Here is an 18,545-nt window from a genome sequence, read left to right as displayed (position 1 = left end):
ATATAAAGAAAATCCTAATATCCCGCATTTCTCACACTGACCACTAGGCCTAATAATAGCTGGACATTTCCTGTTCTGTAATCTCTTTATCATCACAGCCGGGATTACAGTGAGGTGTGACACCTATATAGGATAACACAGAATTCACTATTCACAACAGGTGATGTCACAGCTCACCTCCCCTCCCTCCCTGCACAGGTTACAGAGCATGTCCACAACACTCTTGTATAGAAGTCAGTGTGTCAGCTCCTGTCTGTGTCCATGGTCCATGAGGCTGCTGTAAAGCATCCCTCTAAATGCTGTTACCAGCAGCTCAGGTAAGATGGCCGTCCCCATAGTACAGGCAATAAAATAATATCTACAGTCAGAGACACGTAGTTCTGTGCCTCCTCTCAGGCCTTCAGACGGCTGGTGCGGCAGATACCTGCAGAATGTCTGGGAGGCTGCTCTGGAAATGGGTGGCGAGTTTGTCCACCAGCTGGCTGAGCGTTATGTCCGTTCTCTTAGAGAACGCCAGGTCCCGGGCGCACAAGAGGTAGAAGGTGCGGCAGCAGGCCTCCAGGACCGGCGCGGCCGTGTGCTTCTCCACGATATCACTCACTTGGGTCAGCAGGAGGTCTAGATTCTGGAGAGACAACAGGTCAACCCATGCAGAAGTGTCCTGCTCCGGTACATGGCCCTCCACCAGCTCCCACTCCGTTCTCCTTACCTTCTCCAGCCTCTCAGTGGAGTAAATCTCTAATTCTAGGTACTCTACAACCTTTAGCAGAGACGCCATTTTGTCTTCATCGGCTGAGAACTGAAAACAGAGTTGATTAGCATTCTGAAGAGACCGTTAAAGCGGCTAATTAAGACTTGCAAAACAAATAGCTAAGAGGGGTTGTCCGGTTACTGGAGACACCCGCTTCAATAGGACTCCCTGTATTCAAATAATGAAGTGAACTATACTTACCCCTACGTGGTTGCCGGGATCCACCGCTGCAGCCCCGCTGTGGTCCCGGTGATTGTTGTGACAGATGATGTCACAGGAAATTAAGTGACCACCTCAGCCAATGAGAGGCTGCAGCATCTCAGCTCATTTTGGCATCGGCACTCATATCCTGATGCCAGACGTTCAGAAAAGTGACGCTGTAGCCTCTAGTTGGCAACAGTGGTCAACTGATCATATTACATCATAGCCATAACGGGACCACCATGGGGCTGCAGCACTGGTTCCCGGTGGCCATGGAAAGGTCAGTATACTGCACTCCATTATTTTAATACAGGGAGTCCTACTGAAGCGGGGGTCTCCAATAAACAGTCAAAGCCTTTGACACCGTGCCACATAATAGGCTAATATACAAAATGAGACAGCTCGGACTGGGCGAAAACGTGTGTAAGTGCGTAAAAAATTGGCTCAATGATAGAAAGCAGAGGGTGGTAATAAATGGTTCGTACTCTGATTGGACCACAGTCACTAGTGGGGGGCCACAGGGTTCAGTACTAGGCCCCATTCTGTTCAATATATTTATCAATGACCTGGTAGAGGGGCTGCACAGCAAGATATCAATATTTGCAGATGACACAAAATTATACAATATAATTAATGCAATGGAGGACAATGTGCGGCTACAAACGGACCGAGATAAGCCGGGGGCTTGGGCAGAAAAATGGCAAATGAAGTTCAATATTGAAAAATGTAAGACTATGCACATGGGCAGGAGGAACGGATGTCACCAATATACACTAAATGGGGTACCACTAGGGAAAAGTGATTTGGAAAAGGATCTGGGGTATTAGTGGATAATAGACTAAACTGGAGTAACCAATGCCAGTCAGCTGCTGCAAAGGCAAATAGAGTCTTGGGGTGCATTAAAAGAGGTATAGGGGCGAGGGACGAGAACATTATCCTCCCACTATATAAGGCACTTGTCAGGCCTCACATGGAATACTGTGTACAGTTCTGGTCAGAGCTGCTCAGGAAAGATGTTACAGTGCTGGAGGGGGTTCAAAGAAGGGCAACTAAACTAATACATGGAATGACGGGACTGGAATACCCAGAGAGGCATCAAGATTAGGATTATTTACTCTAGAAAAAAGAAGGTTAAGGGGCGATCAAATAACCATGTATAAATACATGAGGGGACAATACAAGGATCTCTCCCGCGATCTGTTTACACCCAGGACCACGACGGTAACAAGAGGACATCCGCTACGATTAGAGGAAAGTAGGTTTCATCGCCAACACAGAAAAGGGTTCTTTACTGTAAGAGCAGTGAGACTGTGGAACTCTCTACCGGAGGAAGTGGTGATGGCAAAATCCATAGAGGAGTTTAAAAGGGGACTTGATGTCTTTCTGGAGAAGAAGGATATTACAGGATATAAATATTAGGTGAAGTGTCAATCCTGGTATATAGGCAGGTAGGAACTATTAGGGGTTGATCCAGGGAACAGTCTGATTGCCATTAGGGAGTCGGGAAGGAATTTTTTCCCTAAAAGGGCTAATTGGCTTCTGCCCTTGGGGTTTTTTGTCTTCCTCTGGATCAACAACACAGGAGGATAGACAGGCTGGACTAGATGGACATTGTCTTCATTCAGCCTTACATACTATGTTACTATGTTACTCCTTTAATTGTTCTGTGTGGACAATCTGTGATGTCCAAGTAAATGGCACTGAGGTGTAATACTATGCACAGGCTAAGAAGAAGAGTGGCGCTGTTTCTAGGATAAAGCAACTCTCTAATTTGACCAACTGCAGTTTTTGATATTAGCTGCCCGGATGGCATCGGTTTGGGCCGTGCAGCTGCAAAACACACAGCAAAACTGCACATATTTTTATCACAAACCGCTGGGTACCGCCACTCTTCTGTTGGGCCACTTAATAATGGTAATATCTTCAGTAGTCAGGGCTTATGATCTATACTGCTGTACCTTCGCCAGGAGATGTGGTAATGTTATGACCATGTGCCGGCTCAGTTTCAGTTTATCCTCTGAATAAGTCTTTTTATCCTTCGCAGACAGAATCTAAAATGAGAAATCACAATTTAATGACATTTAGGAACACCCCCTCATTAAGGGAGAGTTGGAGCTTTGTGTTCTCAATTTGTATGTGTATCACTGCTCTCCATTTTCTTCCAAAATTCTGTACCGATTAGTTACTAAACATATTTTTTGTGGTCAAGACTCAGTCTTTTTAAAAAGTGATAACATTCTGACTGCCTGCAGCCACCACTAGAGGGAGCTGAGCAGCTTACATTCTGTTATACATTGGACTCGATGATAACATTTTGCAGTGAGCTCCCTCTAGTGGTGATAGCAGGCAATTAAAATGGTATTCTGGCCTAAAACATTTATCACCTATCAATGGGAAAGGGATAAATGTCAGATTGCTGAAGGTCCAATGACCGGGAACCTCCTGCTCACTAGAGCACAGCATAAGGGGCCGTTCACATGTAGTAACAAACGGTGGGGGAAATCCGCATCATTTTCGCGCCTAAATCCGCACCAATGGTGCAAATTTTGGTGTGAATCAGCAGCTGATTTTACCCTTTCAGTCGGTGAAAATTATGTGGGTGCTGCTGATTCTGTCATCCCCATAATGCCTGAGTGGTGTCAGAGAGCCCGTGTTGTACCACCACTCCATTCAAATGTCTCTCTGCCACAGTCTTGCAGACTCCAGCTCTAATTGTAAGTGGGAGACCCAGGAATCGGCCCAGCTCCAGACTAACATTTATGTAGCACACGAGTGACAAATCTTTCCCACGACACCTCTGCAGGGGACTGGGAGCTTTGGATCAGCAAAGTGAGAGCTATATGTAGGTATTTTACATATATATGTGTGTGACGTCTCATTACCTGGCTGGGGAGGACAATCAGCATGTATGGGTGTAGGTGATCTGCAAGGACGGATACATAACCAGATCGGATCAGAGTGCCTTCCACATGGATAAGCGGCCCAGAGAATACCACACAGATATTCCACAGACCATAACGCAGAAGCTTTAACTCCCACCGTACTTTTGCTATCGGGCGGGATTAAAGCCCAGGACCAAGCACTGTATATTTACTGTGCTTGGTCCTTAAAGGGTTAAACACTGATCGAACGATGGGCTAGAGACATGCAGATAGCTCGGAGTTCCAGTACATTGATCTGAAGGGTAGACTCTGACTTGGTCACCTGTCCCTGAACTGTCAAGCTGCCGAGATTCCCCCTCAAAGAGCCTGGCGTCCGTATTTATCATTTTCCAGCTAAGATGAAGAAAGGACCTGTAAGAGGTTGGTGATGTCAGCCACTAAAGGGAAGGCAACAACTGAGGGATGATCAAAGGCCTATCCAGGAAGTCATGCGACCTGTTCCAGCTGGATAGGATGGCTCCTTGTAGTGGGCTAGTGTGGAAATGCATGTACCGGGCCACATCAAACTACAAGTCCCAGCACCGGTATGTCCTGTCGTATGGAGATGGAAGTGCGTGACCACAGAAAGTGGATGCCTTGCTGCAGAAACATTGGCTTGTCCCTTGGTGAACACTTGGGGGAGCTGTTACTGGGCAGAATCCAAAGCGCAGAATTGGAACCGATTGGACTGTGAACCAAAGAAAGCGCTGGTGGGACTGGTGAATCGGGATGTGGGATAGGAGTATTTGATGACACTCGCCTTGATACATAGCAGTCATCTCTCTCATGGATTCCAAACGAAAATAACGCACCCTGACATCACGACTCAGGATGAATGGCTCAAAGGTAGTGGGAGCATCTGGCCAGGTCGGATTGTGGGGAAGAAACCGAAAAAAATATACCCAGGGGGAGTCTTCCTGCACCGTCCTGTATGCAGCGTAGAAGCCGTGGTGAGGGGTCAGGGGTCACAGATTCTGCACTGCTGCTGGACTGGAGCTGCAGTTTGGGAGCGGCGAATCTGTCCAGTCAGAGGGTCATTATTACTACTGTGGGGGTCACTTAAAACTACTGAGGCCACCAAAATAGGGAACACTTACAACTGGGGTGACTATGGGGATCGCTATTACTACTGGGGCCACCATGGGAGGCGTTATTATTACTACTGGGGCCACTGGTGGGATCACTATTACTACTGTAGCCATTATGGGGGGGAGGTGTCATTATTACTACTGGGGCCACTACAGGGAAAGACTATTACTACCGGGAACATTAAGGGGGTCGCTATTACAACTGGGGCCACTGGAGGGAGCACTATTACTACTGTAGCCACTAGGGGAGTTACTATCACTACTGGGGCCATTATGGGGGACCCTTTTACTACTGAGGCCAATATGGGGGTCACTATTACAATCAGCCCTCGGAAGGCAACCATAAGCCCGATGTGGCCCTTGGTGAAAATGGGTTGACACCCCTGTTGTAAACAATGGTATTCAAGTACAAATTAAAAAGGCAATGTCCAAATAGTCACCAATGAAGAGACATGAATTTTGGAGTTTCTTAAATTAAACAAAACAAGAAAGGGTTGGCGTCCTCTGTGACTGATTTATGGGCTACCTAAAAAATAATGGAAGTGTGAACACCCTGCGCCACTCACACTCTGTACACTACTAGGCCGCACCCCACTAATCCTGCCCGAGGTCCTGTTTGATTTGGTTACTGATGCATTTTATTTTAGGCCTCATGTCCACCGCGCAAAATTGAATTGCGGAATCCGCGTGGTTCTCCCGCACAAATGATTCACAGTTCAATATGCCCATAGACTACCATTGGGCTTCTGCAGGTATTTAAATACCTGCGGATGTCATTTTTTTACTCCGGTGCGCAGATTGCACGTGTGGGAAAAAATGCAGCATGCTTGATTTCCTGCGGTTTTCCCACAGACAGCTTTCGCAGGCTTTCACTGAAGTCAATGAAAGCCATCCGGATCCGCGGCACATCCGCAGCCGACACTGCGGACCGCGGGAAAGCAGGAGTTTAAAAAAATCAAAGAAGGCACGTCGCCAGCGCACCGAGCGCATCAGCTGTGCAGAAGAAAGAAGATCCGGCCACGAAGGAGGAGAGCCCCGCAGCGTCGGGACAGGTGAGCAAAATGTATTTTTTGGCCTCATGTCTGCGGGCCAGGTGGAATCCGCTGTGGGATGTTGCGCGGGTAAAGTGTGTGGGTCCATGGACATGAGGCTTTAGTTGTACTTCAGTCGTCCTTAATTCATGTTAAGCAATACAGGCATTAATAAACTTCTAAGTCTAGGGTATAATAAATGGAGAGATCTCTGCATTGTCCCGATATATCTACACATACTTATTAGAGCGCCCCCTTGTTACAGTCCTGGGTATAAAAAGATCATAAGAAAGATCTCTGTACTGGCCCCTTGTATTTTTATACATTGCCTGATGTGCAACACATTCCGTGTGGGAAATCCCGCACAGAATCCTCCCGTGCCCGCTGCTGGCAACCCTGCGTACCTGTCAGAAATCATCATCTCCTGTACTGCGGACGTGCCGCAGGCGCTCCGACGCACATGTGCAGTACAGATCTCCCAGCTCCATCGCCTAGGCGATGACGCGGATCCGCAACACTTCTGCAATGCTCTTTGCAGAAGTGCTGCGGCAGGGACGGCTTCCATTTACTTCAACGTAAGCCATCCCTGCGTATTTGCTCTGAAAATAGAGCATGCTGCGATTTTATTCCGGCATGCAGTGGCTGCAAATAAAATCCGCTGGTATGCGTGGAGAGAGGAATCTCCACACACATCAATGGGCACATTGAGCAGCGGATCGCCCTCACCTGCTGACAAGCGTGGAATCCGCTGCTCAATTTCCATGAGGCCTTAAAGCGGTACATGTTAATGAAAGCACTTTGTCTGACAGGCTGTCATACCTTCTTTGTAGGTCCTCTGCCAGCTGGAGACGTCCCTTCTGCTGCCTGCCTTATGGAAGACACTAAGATTTTGATCAGCGCACTCTCCTCCTGGTCATTTAAGCCTAAATGGGCACAAAAATACCTAAAATTGGGATATTTACTGAGGAGAGGTGCGCTGTGATCCTTCATATGAATAAATAAGTCCCTTTGTCATTGGGCTGCAGTAAAGAACTCGTTGTCACATTTAATTGGGTCATTCCATACTAAATCATGACAAAAAAAAAAAAATGTTTCAAATTTTCACGAAATTCGGTAGGACGTCGGAGGGCATAAAGTAACTGGCAGATGCCAAACTTTTGTCCTCAGTGATCTGTAGCGCTTATACAGCAGAATTGCAAACATGACAACAATGTGAAAATGTAAGCTTACCAGGTGAACAAAAAACAACTAAATAAATCAGAAGATTGCCCCTAATTATGGCAGACATTTCATATGGGGCGTGTATTGAAGACAGCTGAGCGCACTTTTCATAAATAAATAGTTTTCTAATAAAACATTACATTCTTCTTTTTAAGGTCACATGATGTAAACTTTGACCTTGAATATGTGAAAAAGTGCAAGTTATTTTTTCTAGAAATGAAGTATGTAATACGGGTTAATAGAAGCTCGCATGGTGCAAGCATCATCTTGGGGAAATCTGAGATAATTTGGCATGGCCAGAATACACATTCTGCTCTGATACAGTGGGTGGATAAAAGTATGGAAGCACCATAGGGAATGCATGCCTTAATATGAGTCTCTACATGTCTTGACATATTATTTATAACCCTATGTAACGTAAGCGGAGGTAATATAACATGTGCTGCCGGGTAGAAGTGAACATCTGCCTGAGCAACAAGGTTCCATTGGTCAGGGGTTTGAGCCACTCAGCTGCTGTTACCAGCCGGCTCCCAAAACCACACAGAGAAGGGCAAGAGGTGAAGTAAACACAAATTTGACAGGAAAGCTCTCAGCAGCAGTCAAAAGGGCAGCTCAGTGTGAATGGTTAAAATCCCATGTATTTTGTATAGTGTTTCCATTATTTTGTCCAACCCCTGTATATACTACATGTGCTGCTCTGTATGATATGGGTGAAGTGTAGTACGTAAATAAGGGTTTGTACCGTATAAGCTATTGTTTTAGGACAAGCTCAGATATGTGCAAATGTGCAGCGCAGATTCCGCATAACAAATCTGCAGCAATTTACAAAGGAAGTTTATGGGGATTGAAAAAAAAATAAAAAAAATAGATTATACCTACCTGATAATCAGGTTTCCAGTAGTCGCCACGACAGCACCAATTGAGATTGCCTCCTCCTGATAGGACAGGAACACACTGAGAGGTTAAAAGCTCCCCTCCTTCCCCACTTTCCTCAGTGGATTCTAACGAATTTCTGGGGTAGGAGCTCAACTTAAATTTTTTTCTTTTAACCAGGGTTTTTTTTTTTGTTTTTTTATATTATATTATATAGTTTCTTTTCTATCAATTTAGGGAGGGAAGGTACGGGTGCTGTCGTGGAGACTACTGGAAACCTGATTATCAGGTAGGTATAATCCATTTTTTCCCCCAGTCGTCTCCACGACAGCACCAATTGAGACGTACCAACTAAAGTTTCCCTAGGGTGGGATTGCTGCCGAGAGGACTTTGCGGCCGAAGGCCACGTCCTGGTCCTGCTGCACTTTTACCCTATAGTGTTTAACAAACGTGGGGTTTCTTCCAGACTGCGGCTTTGCGTATCTGCTCGACCGAAGCTGAGCTATGTTCGGCCCATGAGGATGCTACTGCCCTTGTAGAATGGGCTTTAAGAGCTAAGGGGATTTCCTTCCCGAGGGCTTTATAGGACTCTATGATGGCTAGGCGGATCCACCTGGCTATGGAGCTTTTTGCTGCTTTGCTCCCTTTATTTGGGCCACTGAACTGGATGAACGGGTTGTCGTCCCGTCTCCAGTGGCTTGTCGCATCTATGTAGCCTAGGACTGCTCTCCTAACGTCCAGGCAGTTGGGGGTTTTTTCTTCCTCGTTTTTAGGTTTACTAAAAAATGAGGGGATTATTATGTCCTGGGACCTATGAAAATGTGATACTACTTTTGGCATAAACGCCGGGTCCGTTTTAAATACTAATTTGGTGTCCGAGATTTTCAGGAACGGGTGGCGAATAGACAAGGCCTGCAGCTCGCTAACCCGTCTTGCGGAGGTGATGGCTACTAAGAAAATGGTCTTGATAGTAAGCATTTTTATGGGTAGTGCTTCGATCGGCTCGAATGGTACCGTTGTCATGGCCCCTAGGGCCCAATTAAGGTTCCAGTCTGGAAAAAGATTTATGGGCCTAGGCCGTAATCTAGTTGCTGCTGCTAGGAACCTGTTGACCCATCTGTTGTCTGCGAACTTTGTGTCACATATGGCGCTAAGGGCTGCGACCTGGACCTTCAGGGTGCTTGGAGAGAGGCCCATCTCTAGGCCCTCCTGCAAGAACTCTAAGATTAGAGGGATGTCCGGGATAGAATCCCCGCGATCCCTTCCCTGTCTCCATGAGGAAAACCTTCTCCAAACTTTCTGGTAGATAAGGTGGGTCGTCTTTTTTCTGCTGGACATTAACGTTTCTACTCCTCTCTCTGAGAATCCCTTCTCTTTTAGTGAGGATTCCTCAAGAGCCATGCTGTTAAGTGGAGCTTGTCTAGGCTCGGATGGCTCAGTGGCCACTGCGATAGAAGATCTGTCCAGGTAGGGAAGATGACTGGGTCCTGGACGCTCAATGTTGCTACAAGACCGAACCAGCTTCTTTTGGGCCAGAATGGGGTCACCAGGATCAGTGTGCATACCTGGGTTCTGAAATGTTCTAAGACTCTGGGGATCAACAGTATAGGAGGAAAGGCGTACACCAGCCCCTCTCCCCAGTCTTGGCCTAGGGCGTCTACTGCTGTCGGACGATCTCCTGGCCGGAGGGAGAAAAAATTGCTTACTTTGGCATTTTCCCTGTTTGCGAACAGGTCCAATTGTGGGGTCCCCCACTGGTTGATCAGGATTCTGAATGCTTTCAGGGAGAGAGACCATTCTCCTGGGTCTATTTGCCTCCTGCTGAGAAAGCCCGCTTTTTGGTTTAGCGTCCCCTTCAAATGGGTTGCCGTGATCGAGAGGATCCGGCCCTCTGCCCAGTGGAAAATTTTCTGTGCGATGTTTTGCAGAGCGGGAGATCTTGTGCCCCCTTGGTGTCGTATATGGGCGAAAGCGGTGATATTGTCTGACAGTATCTTTATATGCTGGTCCCATAGCGAGTTCCCTAACTGCTGTAGGATCTGCCATACGGCCTGTAGTTCTGTAGTTCCCTGTAATTTGAGGACTGTTCTTTTGTCCTTTGAGGCCATGGGCCTTGAAAGAACTGGTTCCCCACATGCGCTCCCCATCCCCAGGCGCTTGCATCCGTTGTGATGCGAGTGGCTGGGTTTTGTAGCCAATGAACCCCTCTCCGCAGGTTCTCTGGGGATGCCCAACAAACGCAGGCATGTTTTCACCGCGCTTGGAATGTACATTCTTGTCCCTAGAGAGGACTGCTTTTTTCCCACGTGGATAGGACTGAGTCTTTGCAGGGCTCTGGTGTGAGCCTGGGCCCATGCCACTCCTGGAATGCATGAAGTCAAGCTTCCCAGGAGAGACATGGCTTTCCGAATTGTGCATAATCGTCTCCGTAAAAAGGTTTTGACTAGCCGTCGGATTTTTTGTATTTTCTCCTCGGGTAGGCAGGAGCATTGCGATTCTGAGTTGAGCGTTACACCCAGAAACGTTTTCTGTTTGTCGGGATCTAGGCTGGATTTTTCCCAGTTTATGATCCATCCTAAGGATTGGAGAAGTTCTAGCACTATCCCAAGGTGTTCCGTTAGGAGTTCTCTGGACTCTGCTATTATTAAAATATCGTCCAGGTAGGGTACTAGTAGGACCGACTTCTTCCTCAGGTAGGCGGCTACCTCTGCCATAATTTTGGTGAAGATTCTGGGTGCTGAGGAGATCCCGAAGGGCAGGCATCTGAATTGATGGTGCTCTATTCCTTTGCCCATATCCACTGCGAACCTTAGGTATTTCCGGGACCCCTCGTGGATCGGTACATGGAAATAAGCATCCTTTAAATCGATGGATGCCATGTAGGCTCCTTTGGGAATCAACTTTATCGTTGAGGAGATGGACTCCATCTTGAATTTTCTGTATCTGATGCAGGTGTTCAGAGGTTTCAGGTTCACTATCACCCGCTGTTTCCCACAGGGTTTCCTTACTAGGAAGAGCCTGGAATAATGGCCCTGGGTTTCCTCGTTTTGCGGTACGGGGGATATTGCATTTAGTTGTTGCAGGTCCCCAACGCTTTGCCTTAGTAGGTGTAACTGTTGTTTGGAGCCTCCCGTGATAATGAATTTTCTTCTGGGGAGGGACACCAGCTCTATCCGGTATCCCTGCTGTAAGATCTTTGGGATCCATGGGCCTTCGGAAATCGCGGCCCCTTGATCCACAAAGCCCCCCAGCCTTGCACCTACGGGGATGGCGTCAGGGTCTCTGCTTTGGCTCCCCCTGGTAGGGGTTAAAGAGGATGTTCCTTCCTCTGCCCCCCTTGGGGCAACTCCAGAGGCCTGTCTTGCCCTTGCCTCGGTAGGCCTCTGGCTGTTGCCTTGGGGCCCGGAAGAAGTTCTTCCCTCTCTGTGGCTTTTCTTCCGGGAATCCCTTCTTTTTGTCGGCCGCCTTCTCTAGAATCTTGTCAAGGTCCGGTCCGAACAAAAATTGGCCGTAGAACGGGAGGGCGCATAGCTTATTTTTTGAGGCTAGGTCGCCTGACCACAATTTCAGCCATAACGCTCTTCTGGCTGAGTTAGACCGGGCTGTATCTATCGCCGAGAGTTTGACAGTTTCGGCCGCGGCGTCCGCTAGGAAATTTGTTGCCATACGCAGGATCGGAAGGGAATTTAGGATCTGTTCCCTCGGCGTCTTATTGGTTAGGTGTAGCTGTTCTAGCCATACCCCCAGAGTTCATGCCACACAAGTGGCTGCGATCCCTGGCCTAAGTATGTTTGCCGCTGCCTCCCATGATTTCTTTAGAAGGCCCTCAGCTTTGCGATCCATGGGATCTTTTAACTGTGCGGCGTTCTCCACTCTTTTTGGATTATTTTGGTGATATTCTTGTGGACAGGGAAGGTATGCTTGCGCCTCTCCCCTAGTCCCCCAAATATCTCATCTTGTAGGGTACGTGGTTCTCTGGGCTCTTCCATTTTTAGTGTAGCCCTGACTGACTTAATCAATTCCATTAAGCCGTCCTGATGGAATAAGTATTTTTTGTAGTCCTCCTAATCTGAGGACTCCTCAGCCGCCTGTTCCTCTTGCTCCGACCCGATAAAACTCTTGGAGTCGGAAGGCTCGTCAGGAACATACGCCCTTTTCTGGCGTTTCGCTGGCGGCGCCAGCTGTGACGTTAGGGCTGATCTACCTCTTCTTTCACCAGCTTCCTAACGTCCTCCCGATTCCTCTTTAACTAGCCTAGCTACGCATGCCTTGCATAGAGGCCTCTGGTACGTAGCTGGCAGTTTTATCCCGCATTCCACGCATTTTCTTGTTTTGTTCTGGGGGTGATGTCTTTATATCCCCCTGACAAAGCAAGGATTTTTTGCAGGTAAATATGCAATTTTCCATACACAATACACTGGATATTTGCATTGTATTTTTTGCCGCACTGGCTACGTACGGCCGCTGAGGCTGAGGTTTCAGCTATCTCTGGGGCTGGAGCACTCATTTCTGTACCGGTGCTGCAGACACCCTGCGACCTGTAGTGCTGGTTTGTTCTGGCTTCTCTCAGGTTCCTATTTTTTTTTAATTTTCGCGCTCCTGCGCTAAGCCCCGCCCCCTCCGCGCCTGATGCAGACGCGATGACGTCATCGCGCTGGACAAGTGACGCGGCGCCCCGCCCCCGCCGTCGAAGGGCTTCCTGGAGCACCGCGCTCTAACTTCTGCAGGGAGGACGAGGGGGACTGAGGCTCCCGCTTTGTACCCCCCATGGGCCGCCGCGGGAGGAACCTGGCACGGCTGTTACCACCCCATGTGGCGTCCCGGGAGTCGTCTGGCTTGGAAGGGAGGACAGGCTGACCCACTGCCCTCCGATCCGCCTGTAAGTAATCCTGTCTGGCTTCTCCACCAGCTCCTCTCAGAGATCCTGCCTCCTGGCAGGACAGGAAGACACTGAGGAAAGTGGGGAAGGGGGGGGAGCTTTTAACCTCTCAGTGTGTTCCTGTCCTATCAGGAGGAGGCTATCTCAATTGGTGCTGTCGTGGAGACGACTGGGGAAAAAAGAGATTTTTGTAATTACCATAAAAAAAATGTTCAAATGTTCTCGTCTCATTCATTGGGGAACACAGCTTGGACCGTGGGATATAGCTATGGCCACTAGGAGGCGAATACTAAGCAAAAAAAGTGTTAGCCCCTCCTACCAGCTATACTCCTCCTGCAGGCACCAAGCTAACCAGTTTGTAACCAACAAAATAGTAAGAAATAAACTGCAATACAGTGGAGAACCTGCGTAACTCCAGGAAAACTGCTCCAACAAGGAGCGAGTTATCAAACAGGTCTCAAAATAGGAAAAAAAAACCCTTAGCGGTTGCAGTCGCTCTGCAATGAACAAGACGAGAAAAACATTTTACAGCAAGTACAAAAATCTAATTTCCTTGTCTGTGTCATTGGGGAGGGACAGCTTGGACTGTCAGAGACGTTCACGAGGAGTCCCCAGGGGTACGGATAATATGTAAGAGGACATACAGTCAGTTATATGGCTGTCTGCAGAATGCGGCGGCCCGAGAGAGATGTCAGTGTGCAAATGTGTGAGCCTTGTAAAGTTTTGTGAAGATGTGTAATGAGGTCTACATGGCTACTTTACAGATCTGATGGGTGGAAGCGCCGCTATGTTATGCTGCCCACGGCCCGAGTTCAATGTGTAGTAACGAGGGAGGAAGGATCTCTGCCCTTTGCATGGCATGCCTCTACCACGGCTGACCTGATCCAGTGTCAAATGATCACCTTGAAAGCCGCAAGCCCTTTTGTAGGACCGTCTAGAATCACAAAAAGGGAGTCAAAGTGCCAGAAAACAGAAGTTTGAGCCAAAAAAATTCTCAAAGCGCAAACCAAATCGAGCCTATGGAGAGTGCGTGCCCTCAGATGTATGTCTGCATGGCAGAAGGATCGTAGCACAATGCCTTTATTGATGGGGATTAATGACACCCCCTTCGGAAGGGTGGAGGACCACCTTGTCCTGGTGTATTAAAGTGAAGGGAGGCTTGGCCAAGAGGGCTGTGAGCGCCAAGACACAGCGAATGGAGGCGACACCCACCAAAAACACCACTTTCTATACCAAAAGGTGAGCTGGGATATCTCACATAAGTTCGAGGGTGCATGATTGAAGTGCATCTAAGACTGGTGTCCATGGTCAGCAACAATCCCTGTAGTGTCAGGAAGGATCGCCCTTGAACTACAGAGGATTCCAGGCACCAGTTGAGGGAGTGATGAAGCAGCCAGGGAAGACGGATTCTCTGATCCAGTGAGTGTGCGGATCTGTCCCATCGAGAGAAGATTGTCCACTGGCGAGGTCGGGTGCGAAATTGGCTGAATGGTATCACGACAAACGAAGAGACCATCAGCCCCAGGACTCTCATACAATGTCAAATGGAGATCAAAGTCTGAATTTATAATGTGGAGTAATTGAAGTTTCTGCGATGGTAACAGAACAAAAAAGGGAAACGCTCTGAGTAGAACCAGGAAGATTACAGCCTGGACCTGTAGGTGGCTTGAATTAAATCGCTGATCCGTGAAGCCGACATCAAAAGTCTGGACCTGAAAAAACAGTCCAGAGGGCAGTTGACAAACTCTATGGCATATCCTAAAGGGGCGACCTCCAGAACCCAGGCATCTGAGCTGTGGCCAAAACTGATGTTTCGGAAGTGGGAAAGTCGTCCCCCTACCTAGAGTGACTGGGGTGGGAGCTCTTCATGAGGAGGATTTTGTGTTTGGAGGGCTTGGGAGCCTACGGACAGGGATGCCAGGAGGCTCGGGGTCTAAAGGAAGGTTTATTTCCGTGATCCCAAGCAGGTTACTTGGTACTCAGAGTCCATGGACTGGAGTGACGAAAGGAACAATATCAAGGGCGCCTCTTCTTAGAAGACCTCATCCGCTTAAACCTGTTCTGAAGTAGGTGGGAGCTCTTACCACCCGTGGCTTCTTACATAATTTTGTCTAGCCGAGCACCGAAGAGACGGGAACCTACAAAGAGAAGTCAATTTAAGGACCTTTTAGATGCTGCATGAGCGTCCCAAGATTTCAGGCATAAGGTCCCACATGTTGCTATGAGGCCACCGATGCCTGGGGCCACTAGTCTGGCCACATCCAGGAAGGCCTCGCAGGGTATTTGCCTGCATGGCCGATTTGTTGCACAATATCTGCAAGCTCTTCAGGGGAACCACCAGGAAAGGATACCGCAGCACAATTGATTGGCCCACAGAGTAGTAGCCCTACTGACCCAGGTAGAAGCAAAAAGAAATTGTAGAACCAAACCTACCACCCCAAAAGAGGTCTTGGCCAGCGATTCTAGTTTTTTTTTTATTGTGGGCGTCCGCAAAGGAAGAGGCATCTTCCATATGCAGAGTGGTTGTGTTTTGCCAAGCGTAACACTGGAGGGTCTACTGAAGGAGATGATGCCCATTTATTTATGGACTCCTCCGTACATAATGTCTAAGTGCTTCGCTTTAGGGAGATTCCATTCCCTAGTCAGGACGTCTTCGAATTCCTTTTGGGAAGGAAATCTCTTAGGGAAACGTCTTGGACATCTAAAAGAGACTTCCCCTGGCTCCAGATCTTTGACCTACAGGGTGTCCTTCACTGCAGTCACACTGAAGCCTTGCAGTTTGCCTTCCTTTTTCTTGAAACCCCATTGCAATCAGTGGGGAAAAGAGGAACCCTTTTTTCATTTGATTTCAGTTTCTCTTCTCCAAAAACGGAGCAGAGAGATGGAAACCGTGAACTGAGCCCAGCACAGGCGTGAAAGCAGCCTTACACAAACAGATTTTGTGTCGAAATTGCTGCACATGGGCAGTGACATCCGCGGTGATCTGGACGTAGCTGTAGACCGCTGGCTGTATGCAAAATAGAAGGTTCAGCTTACAAAGTGATACTTTAAATTTCATGATTAAAGAGTAACTCCACTTCTATACAAAATTATTGTGCGCGAGTAATAAAGGCTCTTCTAATTAACGTGTCCACCACATTGTGTTTCTAAATAGTCCATACTGCAGGCTGCCCTTAACTGCATTAGGACACAGCACTACCTGCTAGGCTCCACTACAGGTGGCAGTGCTGAGCAATCACATTACATGCAGCAGTGCTGTCTCCTATACTGTGGCAGCCCAGAAGACCCAGCAGGACTCCTTGTCTCTTAACCCTTTCCAATCCACTGTCTGACGTCTAAAGACATTATGATTTAAGGCTGTACAGCTCCAATGCTGGAAGACATCCGTCGGGGTTCTCTTAGGCCTCATGTCCACGGGCAAAAGAAGAATTAAAATCCGCAGCGGATTTTAACTACTCCTGCCCGCGGATTTGCACCCCATAGGGATGCATTGACCACCTGCGGGTAGATAAATACCTGCGGATGGTCAATAAAAGTGATTTAAAAAAAAAAAAAATGGAGCATGAAAAAATCTGGACCATGCTCCATTTTCATGCGGGTCTCCCGCGGGCTTCTATTGGAGCCTATGGAAGCCGTCCGGATCCGCGGGAGACCTAAAATAGGAATTTACTCACCCGCTCCGGTTCTTCCCTTCGCCGAGGCGCCATCTTCTCTCCGTCGCGGCCGGATCTTTTTTCTTCGGGCCGGCGCATGCGCAGGGCACGTCACCGACGTCATCCTGCGCATCCGCCGAGCCGAAGAAAGAAGATCCGGCCGCGACGGAGAGAAGATGACGCCGCAGCGAAAAGGAGATCCGGAGCGGGCGGGAGGTAAGTTTATTCTTATTTATTCTCATTTTCAGCGCTCATGTCCGCAGGGCAGGAGGGACCCGCTCCGGATTCTCCATGGAGAATCCAGAGCTTTTCCCCGTGGACATGAGGCCTTACTGTATATTGCCAGCCTCTCTGCTGTCAGAGCCAATCCAACGTGTCACCGCATGCAGTACTGGCTTAAGCCAGCATATAGCGCCATTGTATAACGTTAGAAAAAGAGTAAGTCCCCTAGGAAAACCAGGATACAAATTGGATTGGAAAGGGTTAATGCACTTACTGTGTATGTCTGCTCTTTTACTATGACTACCATTCTTTGCATCGGTTTATACTTAATTTCATATATAAAATGATAAGATAAAGATAAAATGCTAAACAAGCGCTGATGTCCACGGGTTTAAGTGTAAAATGGTGCGGGAGACACATATGGGGCCCTTTCGCTCTGCATCGGCTGGGTATGCCCTGCGCATGTCCGGAATCTGACGTCACGCACAGTGTGATTCTTTTATTTTTTTCCTTCACATTCCCAGCTCTGAACAGAATGTAATGCCTGCGTAGGGGCAGCGGTTCAATACGGAGCCTGTACCACACGCACAGAAATATAGTGCATGACACAATTTATTTCTCTGCCGTATGAAAACGCTGGGTCCACACGCTGGTCTGCATGAAGGAATGAAAGCCCATTCACTGCGAGTCACACATGCATGATACACGGTGAACAAACACCCGTGGACATTAGCCCTTAGTGTGATAGATGGTCTGAACTTACAGGTTTTCTTCATTAGGAGAAGATCGGTCTGACATTCCCAGTCCTTTAACTGAGTCGATGCACTGTCCCACAGACTGTCCACTAGGTAAGCAGCGTGTTCGTGAAGCTGGCAATAGGTGAGGAAGGCAACATATAAGACACTGTTCTCATCTTGTTTTTGCTTGTGTCTGGGGTATACATCAGGAGTATTCCCCAACATACGCCATGTTCCCAGGTATGCAAAGAGTGTATTGCATATGCTGGGTCAGTCTTGGCATGTCTTCTTTCCACTGTATAAGGATGCATAGTCAACTACACGTTCCTATGCAGAGGGACACGGTAGAAAACACATATACCGCATGGTACCATACTTTATTCTCACAATGGAAGTCAATGTAGGACACTCTGCTTATACAGTCAGCGTACTTCAGAGGCTTCTAAAAGACATGTCAGGAAATACAAACCTGACATAGCCACAAAGGAGAGAAGAACACAGCCTAAGCAGCGCTGGACAAGGAGGGAGCATAAAGCTGGCCGTACACAACGGCCGCTGCGGACTAGTTCAGCTTGTATAGAAAAACTACAAACTCAACCTTCAACATCCCCCATTTGGGTCGTCTCATTGGATGATTTTTTTAACCGTGCAACATAAAAACTTAGCCAACAGATAAAGTAAGAGAAGTAGAGGCTGCCGTGGCGATACGAGATGGTGGACACAACGGCACTCACCTCGCTCGAAATGAAGAACTCAATCAGCAGATGGAAGAAGGATGTGTGGAAACTGCGGCGATTGCTGAGCTCCGGGGAACGTCCCTCCGCACTCGTGTCCAGTAACCTGGTCAATACAAATACACACTGAGGCTGTAAACATAGTAACATGACCCATCTGACAGGAGAATCGAGGAACAGGCACTAACCCCTTGGAGTCCCTCCAATCCCAGCTGTTTAACCCCTTAGGTGCCC

The 18,545-nt window shown here is 48.0% G+C and overlaps 1 protein-coding gene across 1 annotated transcript in view; it reads right to left on the bottom strand.

The window, feature by feature from the left end:
* STAG3 (STAG3 cohesin complex component) overlaps window positions 1–18,545 on the bottom strand; it is a 103,631-nt gene that overhangs the window by 46,794 nt on the left and 38,292 nt on the right. Inside the window, exons 12-17 of the mRNA XM_066589520.1 lie at window positions 18,312–18,417; window positions 17,604–17,709; window positions 6,812–6,915; window positions 2,911–3,003; window positions 710–799; window positions 425–625 (exon numbers count right to left, since the gene is read on the bottom strand). Coding sequence (XP_066445617.1) covers window positions 425–625; window positions 710–799; window positions 2,911–3,003; window positions 6,812–6,915; window positions 17,604–17,709; window positions 18,312–18,417 — 700 coding nt within the window. The remainder of the gene's footprint in view (window positions 1–424; window positions 626–709; window positions 800–2,910; window positions 3,004–6,811; window positions 6,916–17,603; window positions 17,710–18,311; window positions 18,418–18,545) is intronic.

The sequence above is a fragment of the Eleutherodactylus coqui genome, chromosome 2 (assembly GCF_035609145.1).
Source record: "Eleutherodactylus coqui strain aEleCoq1 chromosome 2, aEleCoq1.hap1, whole genome shotgun sequence".
NCBI classification, from domain to species: Eukaryota; Metazoa; Chordata; class Amphibia; order Anura; family Eleutherodactylidae; genus Eleutherodactylus; species Eleutherodactylus coqui.
Note: the sequence above shows the minus strand (reverse complement) of the source record. Positions and strands in the feature narration are given on the sequence as shown.